Genomic DNA, 14,443 nt, shown 5'->3' with positions numbered 1-14,443 from the left:
GCATTTTTTTTGTTTGTTTGTTTTCGGTGGTTTGTTCTGTTCCTGAGGAAAGAGCAACCTTTGCCATGGGTGAAACTGTCTGGAAGTGAGAGACCGAGGTGCAGGGGGAGGGAAGGCCCGAGGAGGAGTGAAATGGGGACCGCGACGGGGATGGGATGAAGATGTGGATGGGGACAGAGATGGGGACATAAAACGGGATTGGGACATGAACGAGAATGAAGACGGGGACGTGTGAGGGGATGGGGACAGGCACGGGGAGCGTCAGGGCTGCGGGGCATGGGGAAGCGGGGAAAGCCCCGCCGCCGTGGGGAGGAGGGGATCCATCACCAATGAGTTTCATGGTGCAAACCCGTCTGTCTCCCGCCGCCCCCGCACCGGCTGCTCCCGCCCCGCTGCTCCGGGCGCTGCCCCGGGCCCGCCGGGCTCTTCCCTCCAACTCCTCCTCCTCATCCTCCTCCTCCTCGTCTTCCTCTCCCTCCCGGCCCGGCCGCCCGGTGCCGGCGGAGGCGGGCGGAGCGGAGCGGGGCGGGCCGGGCCCGTTCGCATCCCCAGCCCCAGCCCCATCCCCGCCCCGCCGCGGGAGCGCCGGGCTGAGCAGCGCTGCCAGACACCGCCAGTACCGGAACCGCGGGGCTGAGCCACCCTCCAGGCACCGCCAATCCCGGAACCACCGGGCTCAGCAGCTCTGCCCGGTACCGCCAGCTCCAGAGGCACCGGGCTGAGCGACCCTGCCCGGCACCGCCAGCCCCGGAACCGCCGGGCTGAGCAGCTCTGCCGGTACCGCCATCCCCGGAGCCGCCGCCGCCGCCGGTCCCGCCGATGGCACCGCGCTGCCGCCGCCAAGTAAGGGGACAACAGCGGCGGGGGGACGCGGGGCTGGGCGGGGGGATCCTGTGGGCTCACCCCTTTCAGTCGTGGGGAATCCCCCAGATCCGCTCGGGATTCCCCACCCCACGCGGGAGCGGCTCGGCAGCGCTCGTCGAGCTCCGTGTGCCGCCCTCGGAGTCCGCGACCATCACCCCGGGCCAGCCCCGACCTCTTCCCCGGCGGTTTGGGAGCGGGGCAGTGCTGGGGATGGGGAATCGGGATTCCCTGGTTTGTGGTTCCACTCCTGAGTAAAGCTTCCTGAAGGGTGCAGAGAGGGCAGCGTAGCCTTATCCGAAGGGAGAGGAGGATGGCAATCAGCCCCTAAACCGCCCTACACCACCCTAAATCCCCCTACACCACCCTAAACCACGGTCACTGGTGTCTCAGCGTGTGTTGGTTCTCAGCCCGGCTATAAAACCACCACAGTGCTTTGGCTGGGCAGAAGAACAGCCCGATGCAGCTGCTCCCGTGTGTTGCCAGGCTGGAAAAGCTCGTTAGTGTCTTTCTTGTTAAGTAGGAATTGCCAGAGCTGTTGGCTTTGAGGGTTTTGGGAGGGCTGAGGCAGTGCTGGTGTGGCTGGCCCGCGGAAGGGGGATGGATGTGACTCGTTCTGCAGGTTGTGGTGGGGGATGAAAGGGGACAATGCTTTTCAAAGCTACCAGGAAGCAGCTTCATCTTGCACAAGGTGTGGTTATAACCCATGGGACTCGGGGCCACAGGATTCCTGCAGGGAGAGAGAGTCAGAGCTTCCATCTGACAGGTTTGGAGGTGTCCTGAAGTCCTGGGCTTACATGTGCAAGGTGATGGAATTGGGATCCTGGGGTGGATCCCACTCCTTGGGCTGCAGGCCCAGCATTTGCTGCCCTGTCTGGTGTGGAAAGGGCTTTTTCATGAGACAAGATCTGCTTGGAGTGGGACCTGCAGGTCCAAGGGGAAGGATCTTGCTCCAGAGATATCCTAGCTCAGATCCAGTCTGCTCTGAACTCAGCCAGCAAAATTATTCTCTAAAAATCCAGCAGTACTAAGTCAGGAAGTTGTTCGTGTCTCTGGGGGATGAGCTGAGCTGTCCTGGCCCTGGCAGTGGGTGAGTTCCAAGGAAGGCTGTGCTGCCACAAGGTTGAGCCAAGCTCTCCCAGCACCCAGCTGGTAGCTGGTGCAGCCACAGCCCAGCCCTGGGGCTGGAGGGTTGGCCACAGCCACCCACCTTTCCCTGTATCACTGGTGCCTGGATGCTCTGGGCACCCCTGCCAGCCCCTTTTATTGTCCTGGTGCCATGAGGGTGCTCAGTCTCCAAAGCAAAGCTGCCCGGTACCGGGCACCTGGACAGCGTGCCTTGCTCTGTGTGGGTGTTGCTCAAAGGGTCAGGACAATGTGTAGACAGCAACAGGTCTGGAGAATGGAAAAACCCCATCCTGAGTGTCCTCCTGAGCTGGCAAAACGCAGGAAAGTGCCTTCTCCTGTGGCTGCAGAAAATAGTTTGAGCGTGACTTGGTTGGGGTTTGTTTGCTGCAGTGGGACAGGAGGGATTTATACTCCACCCACCGCCTCAGGGGCCTCTCCCCATCCAACACAAAAATAGGCTGATCTTTCCAAAAGATGGTGGGGGAGGCCTGGAAAATGCCATTCCTGCAGGGACCTGCCATGCTTGTGCCCCAGGAGATGTGGCACGTGACTGTGGCTTCTGCAAGCCCGGGCAGGGAAACAGGGATGAGCCCAGCATCACTCCCTGCTGTATCCCACTGCTGCCAGGGAGCTCTGCATGTGTGTGTGAACTCAGCAGGAGTGGTGCCTCCTCCTGCCACCTCCTGCAGCTCAAGGAGCCCATGGTTTCCTTCCCAAAGGGCATCTGGAGCAGGAATCTCCTGTGGGGCAGGTGCTGCAGCCCCATCCGCACATTTCCTGTGGAGCTGATGGGAGGCTGGAGGCTCTGCCAGCACCTGGGAGCTGCCAGCCCAGCCCATTGTCTGTGGTGCTGTGCCCCAGCATGGGCAGAGTTGGGTCCCCATTGTTGGGGAAGATGAAACAGGAAAGCCTTGTAAATATGATTGCCTGGCAAAAGATTTTGAGAATATAGAAGCTATAAGCAAGATTGAAATGAAAGCAAGCTTTGAGATACCTCAGTTTCTGTACAATAGAAAGACAATGGTGTGGCTGGCTGAAGGTAATCCCCTTTTGGTGGAACAATTCCCTCTGCTTGCTGACAGCTCCAAGGGTCAGAGCATACCTACAGCTTGGCAAAAGGGGTCCAAAGAGGAGTTTTTAGGGTTTAAAATGTAGCACAGTATGGTAATGTTGTGATTCTTATAGGCTGTATAGTATATGCTATAGGATGCAATAGGATTTGTATGTTGTACTAAAGTAGTTAGTGAAAATCAGAATATTCAACACAAAAGATAATTTATTGTATTATAATGAGAACTTCACTCTCTTAGCTCTTACCCTTTTTACTCTCTTATTCTTTTGCTCTCTTACCCTTTTACTCTCTTCCCCTCTCACCCTCTCTCCCCCTCTCTTCTCTCGGGCCTGCTCTGAGCTGTGTTTGGCAGCTCCCAGCAGGGCCCTGCACCCAGGCCCTTTGCAATAAACCCCAAATCCCAGCAGGGCCCTGCACCCAGGCCCTTTGCAATGAACCCCAAATCCCAGCAGGGCCCTGCACCCCGGCCCTTTGCAATAAACCCCAAGTTCCTGACCTGGCTGCAGAGATCTCTCGTCTCCGTCTGTCCCGACTGTCCCACCCCCTGATGCTCCAACACTCCTCAGTAGCTGTGGCCCTGGGGGACAGGTGGGTGGCAGTGGGACAAGGCTCCCAATGCCACAGTGACCCCAGAGCTCAGTGCTGTGGCATGAGGAGCTGGATCCTCCATCCACAGCAGCGCCTGGAGCTGGAGAAGATGGCTCCCAGAGCTGGGAAAACAGCACCTCTGCCATCCCTCTGCTGCTGCTGGGATTCCCTATCCATGAACCCAAGAGGTGCCCAGGGGCAGCCCTTTCTGAGGGACACTCTCTGGTGTCCAGGCTCCAGTCACCACTGTGGGCCGGCCGTGGCTCACTCCAGCCTGGCATTTCATTTCCCTGTTGATGCATTTCAGGCCCTACATGGCTGCGCCCTGGCTCCCACAGAGCTGCACCCATCCCTGCTCCCAGCAACTCCTCTTCCATCCCTGCAGCTGCCAGGATGTTCCAGCAGCTCCCCAGGAGCTCCAGCCCTGCTCATTCCCTCCCAGGAAGGTTTGGGAGGCCCCAGGGTCCCCCCTGTCCTGTCCATCCTCCCCCATTGTGAGTCAGGGCCCGCCGGTGAGCGCCTCCAGGCAGGGTAATCCGGTGTTATTTGTAACACTAGTAGGGAGCTATTTTTAGAGAGAGGCAAATTTGATTTAATAGAACATAATTTGCTGCTGACAATTCAGAGGGCGGCCAAACGAGGAGCAGCTGGATTCCTGAGGAGGCTTTTTCCTGCCCTTCCTGAAAGCCGAGGCTGACGTGCCACCAGTGGCATTTGTTATTCCAGCAATTGCTGGGGGAAAGCCCCTTGGGATGGCCCAATTAGCTCTGCTTTGCTTTCCTTCTGGAGCTCTGTGCTACCCCATCACCCACCAGTAAAGCCAGGGATGTTTTTGCTGCCCTCAGTGCCTCCAAATTCCTCTGAGGAGCTGGAGCCAGCCAGGTCCCCCCCTTTGCCTTTTCTTCTGCACTCTCTGCCTCTCCTGCCTCTCCTTGGATAAGTTTAGGATAAAAAAAAGGTTCTGATCAGATCAAACAGCTTGTGCGCCAAGAAAGTGGAGTCTGTATGTGTTCCTGGGCATTTCTTACAGGCTGAGCTCTTCTGGACCAGCCTTGGAGGTGCTTTGGGACAAACCCATCATCCAGCATGGGAGCAAACACCATCTCCTTGTTTGTGCTTTCAGCAAGATGAAGATCCCCACAAAACCAAAGACATTGGGTTGTTTTTCCCTAGCCATAGCCCTGCTGTGTCCAGCCTGTCCCCAGTTGGTGGCACAGGACGAGCTGGGATAGTCACAGGCTGCAGGCAAGCTGCCATGGGGCTGCAGGGCCCCAGTGAGGGGGGGAAGGTGAGATTTTCCCCAGGATTTGTGTGTTATCCCACCAGGAATAACATTCCAGTGAGGGCACTGTCCCCTGTCCTGGGACAGCCCTTCCTGGACAGCAACAGCCCCTTGAGGGGTGCCTAGAGCCCTCCAAGCAGCCTCAGGGGCAGCCAAGCAGTGCCAGGCCATGGAGGGGTGGAACAAGAGCCCAGTGACTTTGTCCTCCAGGACTAAGGAGGGTTGTGACACTGAGCTCTGGCAAATGTGTGGCCAGGCTTTGGTGGGCTCCTCTCTGTGTGCAGCTGGAAAAGCCCTTGGCAGCCACGCAGGCAGCCCTCAGGGGTCACCATCCTCCCCACAGCCCCAAAGAGGGTTTGCTCCCTCCTCTGCCAACACCAGGCTTTGCCCCTGGGACCATCTCTTGCCCTGGAGCAGCTGAATATAGAGCCAGAATAGCATTAGTGCAGAAATGTGGGCAAATCCTGAGGATGGGGGGTGAAGTGACTGCTCCTGGTGCACCCCCAAATGTAAATGTCCCTGGGGACTCTCTGTGAGGTTGCTGTGGCTCCCCAAAATTACTTGTTCCTCTTAATCAAAGGTGTTTTTCTGTGAATGGAAAGGTGCAGCCAGCTGGGCTGCTCCCCAAGCATCATCCCAAATCCTGGGATCCTTCCCACCTCATCCTTGCTCTGCTTTCTCCAGTCTGTCAGCTTAGGCTGGTGGAAACTGGGAGCCAGCATTTAGCAGGGTAACAGCCCTAAAATGGAGATCAAACTCCATGGAGGGCAACCACCTCCTCAAAATGCTGCCCTGTGCCTGATGACCAATTTGATTAAATGAAAAAGACTAAAAAATTTTGAAGCTTATAAATGTGTGGGCTGGAGAGAGCCCTTTGGTCAGGGTTTTTCTGTGGCACTGTAGATTTTAATTTACGATGATTCTCTGGAAGGAAACACCAGCTTCAAAGGTGCAGGAGCACGCTGGAAGTTTGTATTCCCTGCTTCCAGTTTTTGCATCTTCTTTAAATAATCACGCCCTTCCTTCTGCTCCCCTTGCTGGGTTCCCCTGGGAAGTGCTGGGGTGTCACAGGCATCTTTTATGGAAAATCCTTTCCTTAGGATTTTTCCTCCTGAGAAGCTGAGAGGCCTCAGGAACAAAATGTAAAAGAGGATCTGACTCTATGTTTTAGAAGGTTTGATTTATTGTTTTATGATATATATTACATTAAAACTATACTAAAAGAACAGAAGAAAAGGTTTTATCAGAAGATCAGCTAAGAATAGAAAAGAAAGAATGATAACAAAGGTTTGTGGTTTGGGTTCTGTTCTCTAAGCTAGCTGGGCTGTGATTGGCCATTAATTAGAAACAACCATGAGACCAATCACAGATGCACCTGTTGCATTCCACAGCAGCAGATAACCATTGTTTACATTTTGTTCCTGAGGCCTCCAGCTTCTCAGGAGGAAAAATCCTAAGGAAATGATTTTTCATTAAAGATGTCTGCGACAGGACAAAGCCCCCTGGCACCCCATTTCCAAGCTCCCACCACTGAAGGTGACTGTCCCCAGGGACAGCAGGACCCTGTCTCTGCCTCCTGCTGACCCCTCCTCTCTCTCTGTGTCCCCTCCAGGCTGGGCAGGTGCCCTGAAGCTCTGGGCTGGCTTCTCCCAGGCTCAGCAGGATGATGCCAGCAGTGCCAGAGCCACCCCTGCCCCTCTCCATGCTGATGTGACCGAGCTCTGCTGGCACCTGTGGCACTGAGGCTGGCACAGAGGCAGTGGCTGGTGGCCCCTGCAGTGTCCCTGCTGCCCAAAGATGAGTGATGGCACGTGGATCTCGCTCAGCCCTGCTGAGTTTGCCCAGCTTCAGCAATACACAGACTGTGAGTACCTGGGATGGGAGGGTTGGGTGTGCTGAAAAATCCTGCTGATCTGTGCTGCACTGGTCCTACCTTTCCTGGACAACTAGCTGATTCCTTAGGTTTTTAGGAAGCCCCTGAGCCTCACCCTGGCTGGTTGGGTTCCCCTGCCAGCCTGGCTGGGAGGATGGAGCTGAGCTCTGGGGGCTGCACACGTGAGCTGGGCTCAGTCCGTCTGAAGGCGGCGGCTCCCACGTTCTCAGCAGAGTGAAATGCCAAGCAGGAAAAGCAGCCTGGCTTTTCCCAAACACACCAGAGCTGCTCCACAGCCTGCTTTGGGCTGCCAGCCCTCTGCAGTAATTTTCCTTAGTGCTTTTGCAGAGCAATTCTCTGCTGCAGCTCCCGCTGAGGCGAGGAGATGTGCAGCAGCACCAAAGGGGTCCTGGAGCTGGGGAAAGCTGCAGACAGAGCCTGGGTGAGGGCCAGAGGTCCAAAACCAGGTCCTTGAGGTCCAAAACCAGGTCCTTGAGGCCCTGCCTGCCCCAGAGCTGGAGTGTGGGCGTGCTGTTTGCAGCAGAGGATGGAGAAGCAGTGCAGCTCGTGAGAGCAGGGCAGGGTAGGGCAGGAAAACCACAGGGTGAAGGGAGAAGGGTGTGAAATTACAAGGGTGCTGCTTTGCAGAATTGTCATCACCCTGGGGTGAGCAGGCTGGCTGGGAGATGACTGAGAGCCATGGTGAGCTCTCTGAGGCTGTCTTTGGGGATGCTGTACAACAAAAGGGGCTGGGGACAAGTTCCTCATGACCATCCCACCCCAGCCCACCCTGCTGAGAGCACTTTTTGGGGCATTGCCTTGCCAGGCAGAATCTGGGAAGGATTTGCTCTCCCCCTCAAAGCAAATGACCTGGCCAGCATAGGGATGGGACAGCTCTGTGCCCTCTTGCTCTCCTCCAAAGAAGGTTGGGATTATTTTTCCCAAGTGATGCTCCTGCCCCTCAGCTAGAGACTCAGGCAGGGCTGCAGGCAGAGCTGTGTGTGTGCAGTATCCCTCTGTGCATCTCATTCTGCCTCTCTGGAGGATGATGGGCTTTGCTTTCCTGAATCCCAGACCATGGAACACCCTCTGTAACACTGGACTCAGAACACTGATGGCATCTTAGTCCTATTAACCAAAGTGTGGCCAGCAGGGCTGCAGCAGGGCCAGCTGCCTTCTCCCCTGTAGGATGGCTCAGCACTGGGGAATGGGATTTGGGGGTTCTGAGGATGCCAGAATCTCTCTCCTTGAGTGCCCCAGACATCCCTGGCACTGGGGACCAGTGCCAGGTTCTGTCCCCAGCACAGGGATGGGGGGGATCAGAACCAGTACAGCTCCCACATGCAGAAAGGATTTCCCAGTAATTAACAAGGCTGATGTATCTGAGAACCTTTTAATTGCACATGCCCATTGATGTGTGTGAGGTGAGGACTGAATGTTCACTCACCTTGATATTTTTTTTCTGTTTTTCCCTTTTTTTCCCTGTTTTGAAATGATGAATGTCCCTCCAGACACTCCAGCCTTAAGGACACTCAGCCAGGGTGTGTTTACTACTTGTGTGGAAGTTTGCATGGACAAATCCAGTGACAGGACAAGCAGGAATGGCCACAAGCCACACCAGGGGAGGTTCAGATTAGATATTCAGGAAAATTCTTCCCCAAAAGGGAAGTCAAGCACTGCAACAGGCTGTCCAGGGTAGTGGTGAAGTCACCATCCCTGGAGGTATTTAAGAGCCATGGAGATGTGAGACATTTCTATCTTTGTGCTGGGTAATGGTTGGACTTGATGATCTTAGAGGGCTTTTCCAATGTAATTTATTCTGCGAATACAGTTCTATTTCTCCCTGCTGGCACCTCCTGGAGATACCAATGAGCATCCCAAGGCAGGCTGTGGGATGAGTGGCCCTGCCAGGGGGCGATGAGTGGCCCTGCCAGCAGCCACCTGCACTGGGGCAGGGACATGCAGGGTGTGCTGAGCACGCCAGAGCAGCTGCGACTGCAGTGTGATCCACGCCTTCCTTGCTTTGTTCTGGCTCTGTGTTTATTTTCATACTGGCAAGAGGAAGTTCTCTGTGTATGTAAAGCTCCCAGACCAGCTTTCCATATCTGCCCTGCCCTCTGAAGATGGAAGGGGAAGCAGGGCATGCCCGGCCTCTTCCCGGCACAGAAGGATCCAGAATTGTACATCCAGCACATAAACCCCCTGTGCAACACCCTGCTGGTGGATGACACAGGCAGCCCAGCAGGGCCATGCTCAGCAAAGTGCTTTTCTCTCCCCAGACTCCAGCAAGAAGCTGAAGGATGTTCTGGAGGAGTTCCACGGGGACGGTGTCCTCTCGAGGTACAACCCCGAACAGGTATGGCCCCATGCCCGCCGCTGTCCCCCTGTGCTGCTGGCACCCCCAGCCCCTGCATCCCCCCCAGCCCAGCTGCCCCAGCTGGGGGCAGCCAGGGGAAGGCAGGGCTGGCTGCTGGCCCCCAGCTCTCCCCATGGTTTTGCTCTCAGAATTTCATTCCCCAGCCATCCCCAGACCGTGCCCGCTGCATGGCCACCCCACCCCAGCCCACCTTGCTGAGAGCTTTTTGGGGCATTGCCTTGCCAGGCAAAATTTGGGAGGGATTCACTCTCCTCCTAAAAGCAAATGACTTGGCCAGCATGGGATGGGACAGCTCTGTGCCCTCTTGCTCTCCTCCAAAGCAGGTTGGGATTATTTTTTCCAAGCGGTGCTTTCAGAGGGACCTGTAGGTGTGCCAGCAGGACAGAGCTTTGTGTGGGGCTGTAATCACTGGAATTAAGGCAAAATGAGAAAAATCAGTGGGTTGAGCATGCAAGGAGGGGCACAAAGGTACCTTGTGCCCTGTGGGGCTGTAATCACTAGAATCAAGGCAAAATGAGAAAAACCAGTGGGCTGAACATGCAAGGAGGGGCACAAAGGTACCTTGTTATTCCAGGGCACCACAGGACCCTCATTCCAGTTGGGGCTACAAAAGCCATAGAGAAATCATCATCCTCACACCATGGCACTGCCCAGCAGGGAAGGAGTGGGCACAGAGTCCTCAGGAGGAGGAGGACAGTCCCCATGGGGCTGGGCTGGAAAGTTCCACTGCTCTGCCTTTTCCTGCCACTCTGTGACCGTGTTCACAGGGGTCTGAGGATGAGGGAAGAGATGAGGATCTGACTCCATGTTTCAGAAGGCTTGAATTATTATTTTATGATATATATTACATTAAAACTATACTAAAAGAATAGAAGAAAAGGTTTCCTCAGAAGGCTGGCTAAGCTAAGAATAGAAATGAATAACAAAGGCTTGTGGCAGTCTAAGCCAGCTGACTGTGATTAGCCATTAATTAGAAACAACCACATGAGACCAATCACAGATGCACCTGTTGCATCCCACAGCAGCAGATAATCATTGTTTAACATTTTGTTCCTGAGGCCTTTCAGCTTCTCAGGATGTAAAATCCTAAGGAAAGGATTTTTCATAAAAAGACATCTGCGACACCACTCCCCCAGCTCCTGCTGTCACCTGGCTCAGCCATACTGGCCTGGGCATTGCTGGATCCCTTTAGGTTACCCCAACCACTGGGATTTGGGAAAGCTGCAGTTTTGGGGAGGGCTCTGTTGTGCCCAGTGAGGGGGGCCCAGGCTGTGCAGCGCCTCATGGTGACCTGGACCACTTCCATCCTCCTCCTCCTCTCTCTGCTCCCCAGCCCATCGACTACGAGGGTTTCTGCCTCTTCATGAAGACCTACCTGGAGGCTGACGTGCCCGAGGAGCTCTGCCAGCACCTCTTCACCTCCTTCAAGCGTAAGATCTGCCCGGCCTCCCCCGAGAGCCAGCAGCAGAGCCCTGGAGTGCCCCAGCACAGCACCCTGGGTGAGCCAGCCCTGCCACCCAGCTGGGCACTGAGGCACCGCACTGCCACAGGAGTGGAGCTTGGGGGTGGCACCTTTGTGCCAATGTTAGGCTGTAATCTCAATGCTTTTATGAAAATATATATATTTTTTTTTAATGTTTGCTGTAAGATGTAACTAGAAATAGAGCAAAGTAGGCTTTGGCTTAGGAATAAAGGAAATAACTTTATTAATTTACAGTATGAACGCACAGAACTTAGAATGAAAACTTCCTAAAAACATTTTTTCCCTTCTAATTTTTAACATAACGCAGTGAGACAAAACTTTGGATTTTTAATTTAGTAATTACCTTTTAAATAATTGACTCTCAGTTTATTACTACCTTTTAGAGAGTTGATTTTTAGTTTATTAAGAAGAGAGGAGTTTTTTTACTATAGGCTCTTTTAGGAAAAGAGAGGGTTTTTTTTACTATAGGCTTTTTTAAGAAACACAGTTGAAACTTTCTGTGTTTTTATGTTACATATTTGGAGAATATTTGCTATTGTGACTTTTTTTATGTTTAGTGTATTTACTACTGTACATGGATTAGGGCTGCTTTTAGTGTTTTTCTTTTAAGGATGTTTTGCTTAGTTTTAAAAAGTAACATTTTTTTATTTTTGGGACACTATTTTTTTTTAATTTATTTTTTTGGGGTTGAAGGGTTTTGAGAACAGAGATTTCATATTTTTTTTTCCTGTGGCATATAGACATATATAGACAACCCCATCTGTCAGATGGGTTGCCAAGGCTGCTGCAGGGAGGGATTTCTCCAGGAATGTCCTTTTCTCTGCACATTCAGAGCCCAGATCCCTCTGTCAGCATCTCTGTGCAGGCTGAGGTGGCCTGTGCCTGTGTCACAGGTGCCAGCAGCCCCCCTGCACGCAGAACAGGCTGTGTGTGCCAGGCACCCAGCCCTGCCCGGGTGCATTCCTGGCTCGTGGTGACATCTGCTGAAAGGACCATAAATTGCAAAGGGAAAGGGAGCACGTCCCCAGCTCTGGCTGGTGATGGAGGAGCACATCCTCTCTGCCTGCTCTGAGCACTGTGGTGTCCATCACCCAGGGATGGGGCACTGCTGGGCCAGGCAGGAGGGGCAGGAGGGTGAAGGGGCACTTATGGTGCCCCTCAGAGAGCCCTGGTGTGACAGTGTTCACAGGGGTTATGGGATGAGGAAAGAGATGAGGATCTGACTCTCTGTTTCAGAAGGCTTGATTTATTATTTTATGATATATATTACATTAAAACTATACTAAAAGAATAGAAGAAAAGGTTCTCATCAGAAGGCTGGCTAAGAATAGAATAGCAAAGAATGATAACAAAGGTTTGTGGCTCGGACACTCTCTCCAAGCCAGCTGACTGTGATTGGCCATTAATTAGAAACAACCCCATGAGACCAATCACAGATCCCCCTGTTGCATTCCACAGCAGCAGATAACCATTGTTTACATTTTGTTCCTGAGGCCTTTCAGCTTCTCAGGGAGAAAAATCCTAAAGAAAAGATTTTTCATGAAAGATGTCTGTGACACCCTGGGGCTGGCAGAGAGGGCACAGGGTGAGCACCCAGCTCCAGTTCCTGGAGGAGGGGACATGGACACCCTGGTGTCACACTGCCCTTGTGTGTGTCTGCTTGCAGGGATCAATGGGAAAAGCCTCCGAAGCGCCCTGGGACGAAACACTCCAGAGCCCAAGGGCAGCACGGCTGAGCCCCAGCCAGCATCCCTCACCCTGGCCTCCATCCCCAATGCCTCCCCCAGCTGGTCCAGATCATCCTCCCAGAAATCCACCACTGGCACCACCTCTGCTCACAACTCCTCGGGCTCCTCCAAGATCTCCTCCGTGTCTCTGCTCAACCCTCAGTCACCAGGTGAGCTTGGCTGGGGCTCCACAGGGACACTGGGGCACTGACAAGTGACAAGCCCTCCCCAGCTTCTGGGCAAGTCCCCAGCGTGGTGGCAGTGACCTCCCAAACTCACTGGGTTCCTGGCATCCTGGCAAACTTAAGCTACAAACTTAAGACATCAGTGATGTCTTAATTAGCTGGCAGCACTTGTAGGGAGGGGTAAATGGGCAGTGAGTCACAGCTGCCCCTTGCCCCAGCCCCTGAGGAAGGGCCCCTCTGCCAGCAGCATCCCTCCTGCTCTTGGCATGAGCATCAGTGAGCATGGGCTGTCCTGGCACCCTGGCAAGCTGCCCTGCTGCCCACTGAGCTTCTTCCTCCCCCTGGCTGGATGTTTGTGCCCATCAGGACACGTTTCCATGGGCTCCAGCTGCTCATCCTGCCCATGGCTGCAGTGATGGAGGTGTGGCAGTCTGCTGTATCAGCAGGAACCCCCGTGGCAGGCAGGAAGGAATGACTCCATGTTCTCAGAAGGCAAATTTATTATGTAATGATACCATATTACATTAAAGAATGCTATACTATACTAGAGAATACAGAAAGGATACTTACAGAGTGCTAAAAAGATAATAATGAAAACTCGTGACTCTCTTCAGAGTCCCAGCACAGCTTGGCACTGATTGGCCAAAGAGTGAAAACAACTCACAGCAGAATGCAATGAAACAATCACCTGTGGGTAAACAATCTCCAAACACATTCCAAAGGGGCAAAACAGAGGAGAAGCAAATGAGATAAGAATTGTTTTCCTTTTCTCTGAGGCTTCTCAGCTTCCCAGGAGAAAAAGGGATTATTTCAGAGCATGTGAATGCCACGGGAGTCTGCACCACAAGGACTGAGTGGCACTGGCCGGCCTTGAGCCTGTGATGGCACCAGCCCCAAATCTGCTTCGTGCCCCCAGGCCTGCAATGGCACCCAGCCCCAAGTGCCCTTTTCATGCCCATTCCTTTGTCCCCTCTCTGTCCCAGCCCTGCCCTGTGGTGTCACTCAGTCCCACACTGAATGGGTCCCTCCCCCAGAGTTCCCATGTCCCACCTGGTGACAATTCCTGATCCAATGTCACCCCTGTGTGTGGCCTCTGTCCCTGCCCACAGGCACGAAGAACATGGAGAAGAGGTTGCCCTTCAGCCTGAGGAAAGGCTCCAGCTCCCTGAAGGCCACCCCTCCTCCTCCTCCCACCCCCGTGGCCCAGGTGGTGCACCTGAAGGACATTGTCTGCTACCTGTCCCTGCTGGAGAGGGGACGAGCAGAGGACAAGCTGGAGTGTGAGTGTCACCCTGGGCTGGGGAGGGAACCAGGGGCTCAGGGTGTCACCTGCAGGGGGGTCTGGCTGCTCCTGTCCACTTGGGAAAAACCCTCAGCATCCCCTTCTGCTCCTGTGTGTGTCTTTGGTGAAGTTTGCATGGACAAATCCATTAACAGGACAAGAAAGAATGGCCACAAATTATACTAGGGGAGCTTCAGATAGGATATTCAGGAAAATTTCTTCTCCAAAAGGGAAGTCAAGCACTGAACCAGACTGTCCAGGGCAGTGGTGAAATCACCATCCCTGGAGGTATTTCAAAGCCATGGAGATGTGGGACATTTCTCTCTTAGTGCTGGTTAATGGTTGGACTTGATGATCTTAGAGGACTTTTCCAACCTAAATGATTCTGTGATTCTATGAATACAGTTCTATTTCTCCCTCCTGGAGATGCCAATGGGCATCCCAAGGCAGGCTGTGGGATGAGTGGCCCTGCCAGGGGGTGCCAGCAGCCACTGGGGCAGGGACATGCTGGGTGTGCTGAGCACAGTGTGTGCCCAAGGGGCCTTGATTCTCCACAGCCCTGGGGTCCCGTCTCAGCCTGGCTGA

At 53.9% G+C, this 14,443-nt stretch overlaps 1 protein-coding gene across 2 annotated transcripts in view; it reads left to right on the top strand.

Annotated features, from left to right (window-relative positions):
* The first annotated feature begins 343 nt into the window (after positions 1-343).
* The window catches only part of LOC102069287 (diacylglycerol kinase beta), a 33,323-nt gene continuing 19,223 nt past the window's right edge, over positions 344-14,443 (top strand). The window contains exons 1-6 of one of the 2 annotated variants that reach the window (XM_074546893.1): positions 344-843; positions 6,544-6,795; positions 9,084-9,160; positions 10,515-10,611; positions 12,331-12,561; positions 13,686-13,856. In XM_074546893.1, the coding sequence (XP_074402994.1) occupies positions 6,729-6,795; positions 9,084-9,160; positions 10,515-10,611; positions 12,331-12,561; positions 13,686-13,856 (643 nt within the window). In that variant the 5' untranslated portion in view covers positions 344-843; positions 6,544-6,728. Of the gene's footprint in view, positions 844-6,543; positions 6,796-9,083; positions 9,161-10,514; positions 10,681-12,330; positions 12,562-13,685; positions 13,857-14,443 lie in introns of both variants that reach the window. The other variant, XM_074546892.1, reaches the window with a different exon arrangement.

Source organism: Zonotrichia albicollis, chromosome 9, assembly GCF_047830755.1.
Source record: "Zonotrichia albicollis isolate bZonAlb1 chromosome 9, bZonAlb1.hap1, whole genome shotgun sequence".
NCBI lineage: Eukaryota > Metazoa > Chordata > Aves > Passeriformes > Passerellidae > Zonotrichia > Zonotrichia albicollis.
The sequence above is the reverse complement of the archived record's forward strand: the minus strand, read 5'-3'. Positions and strand labels throughout refer to the sequence as shown.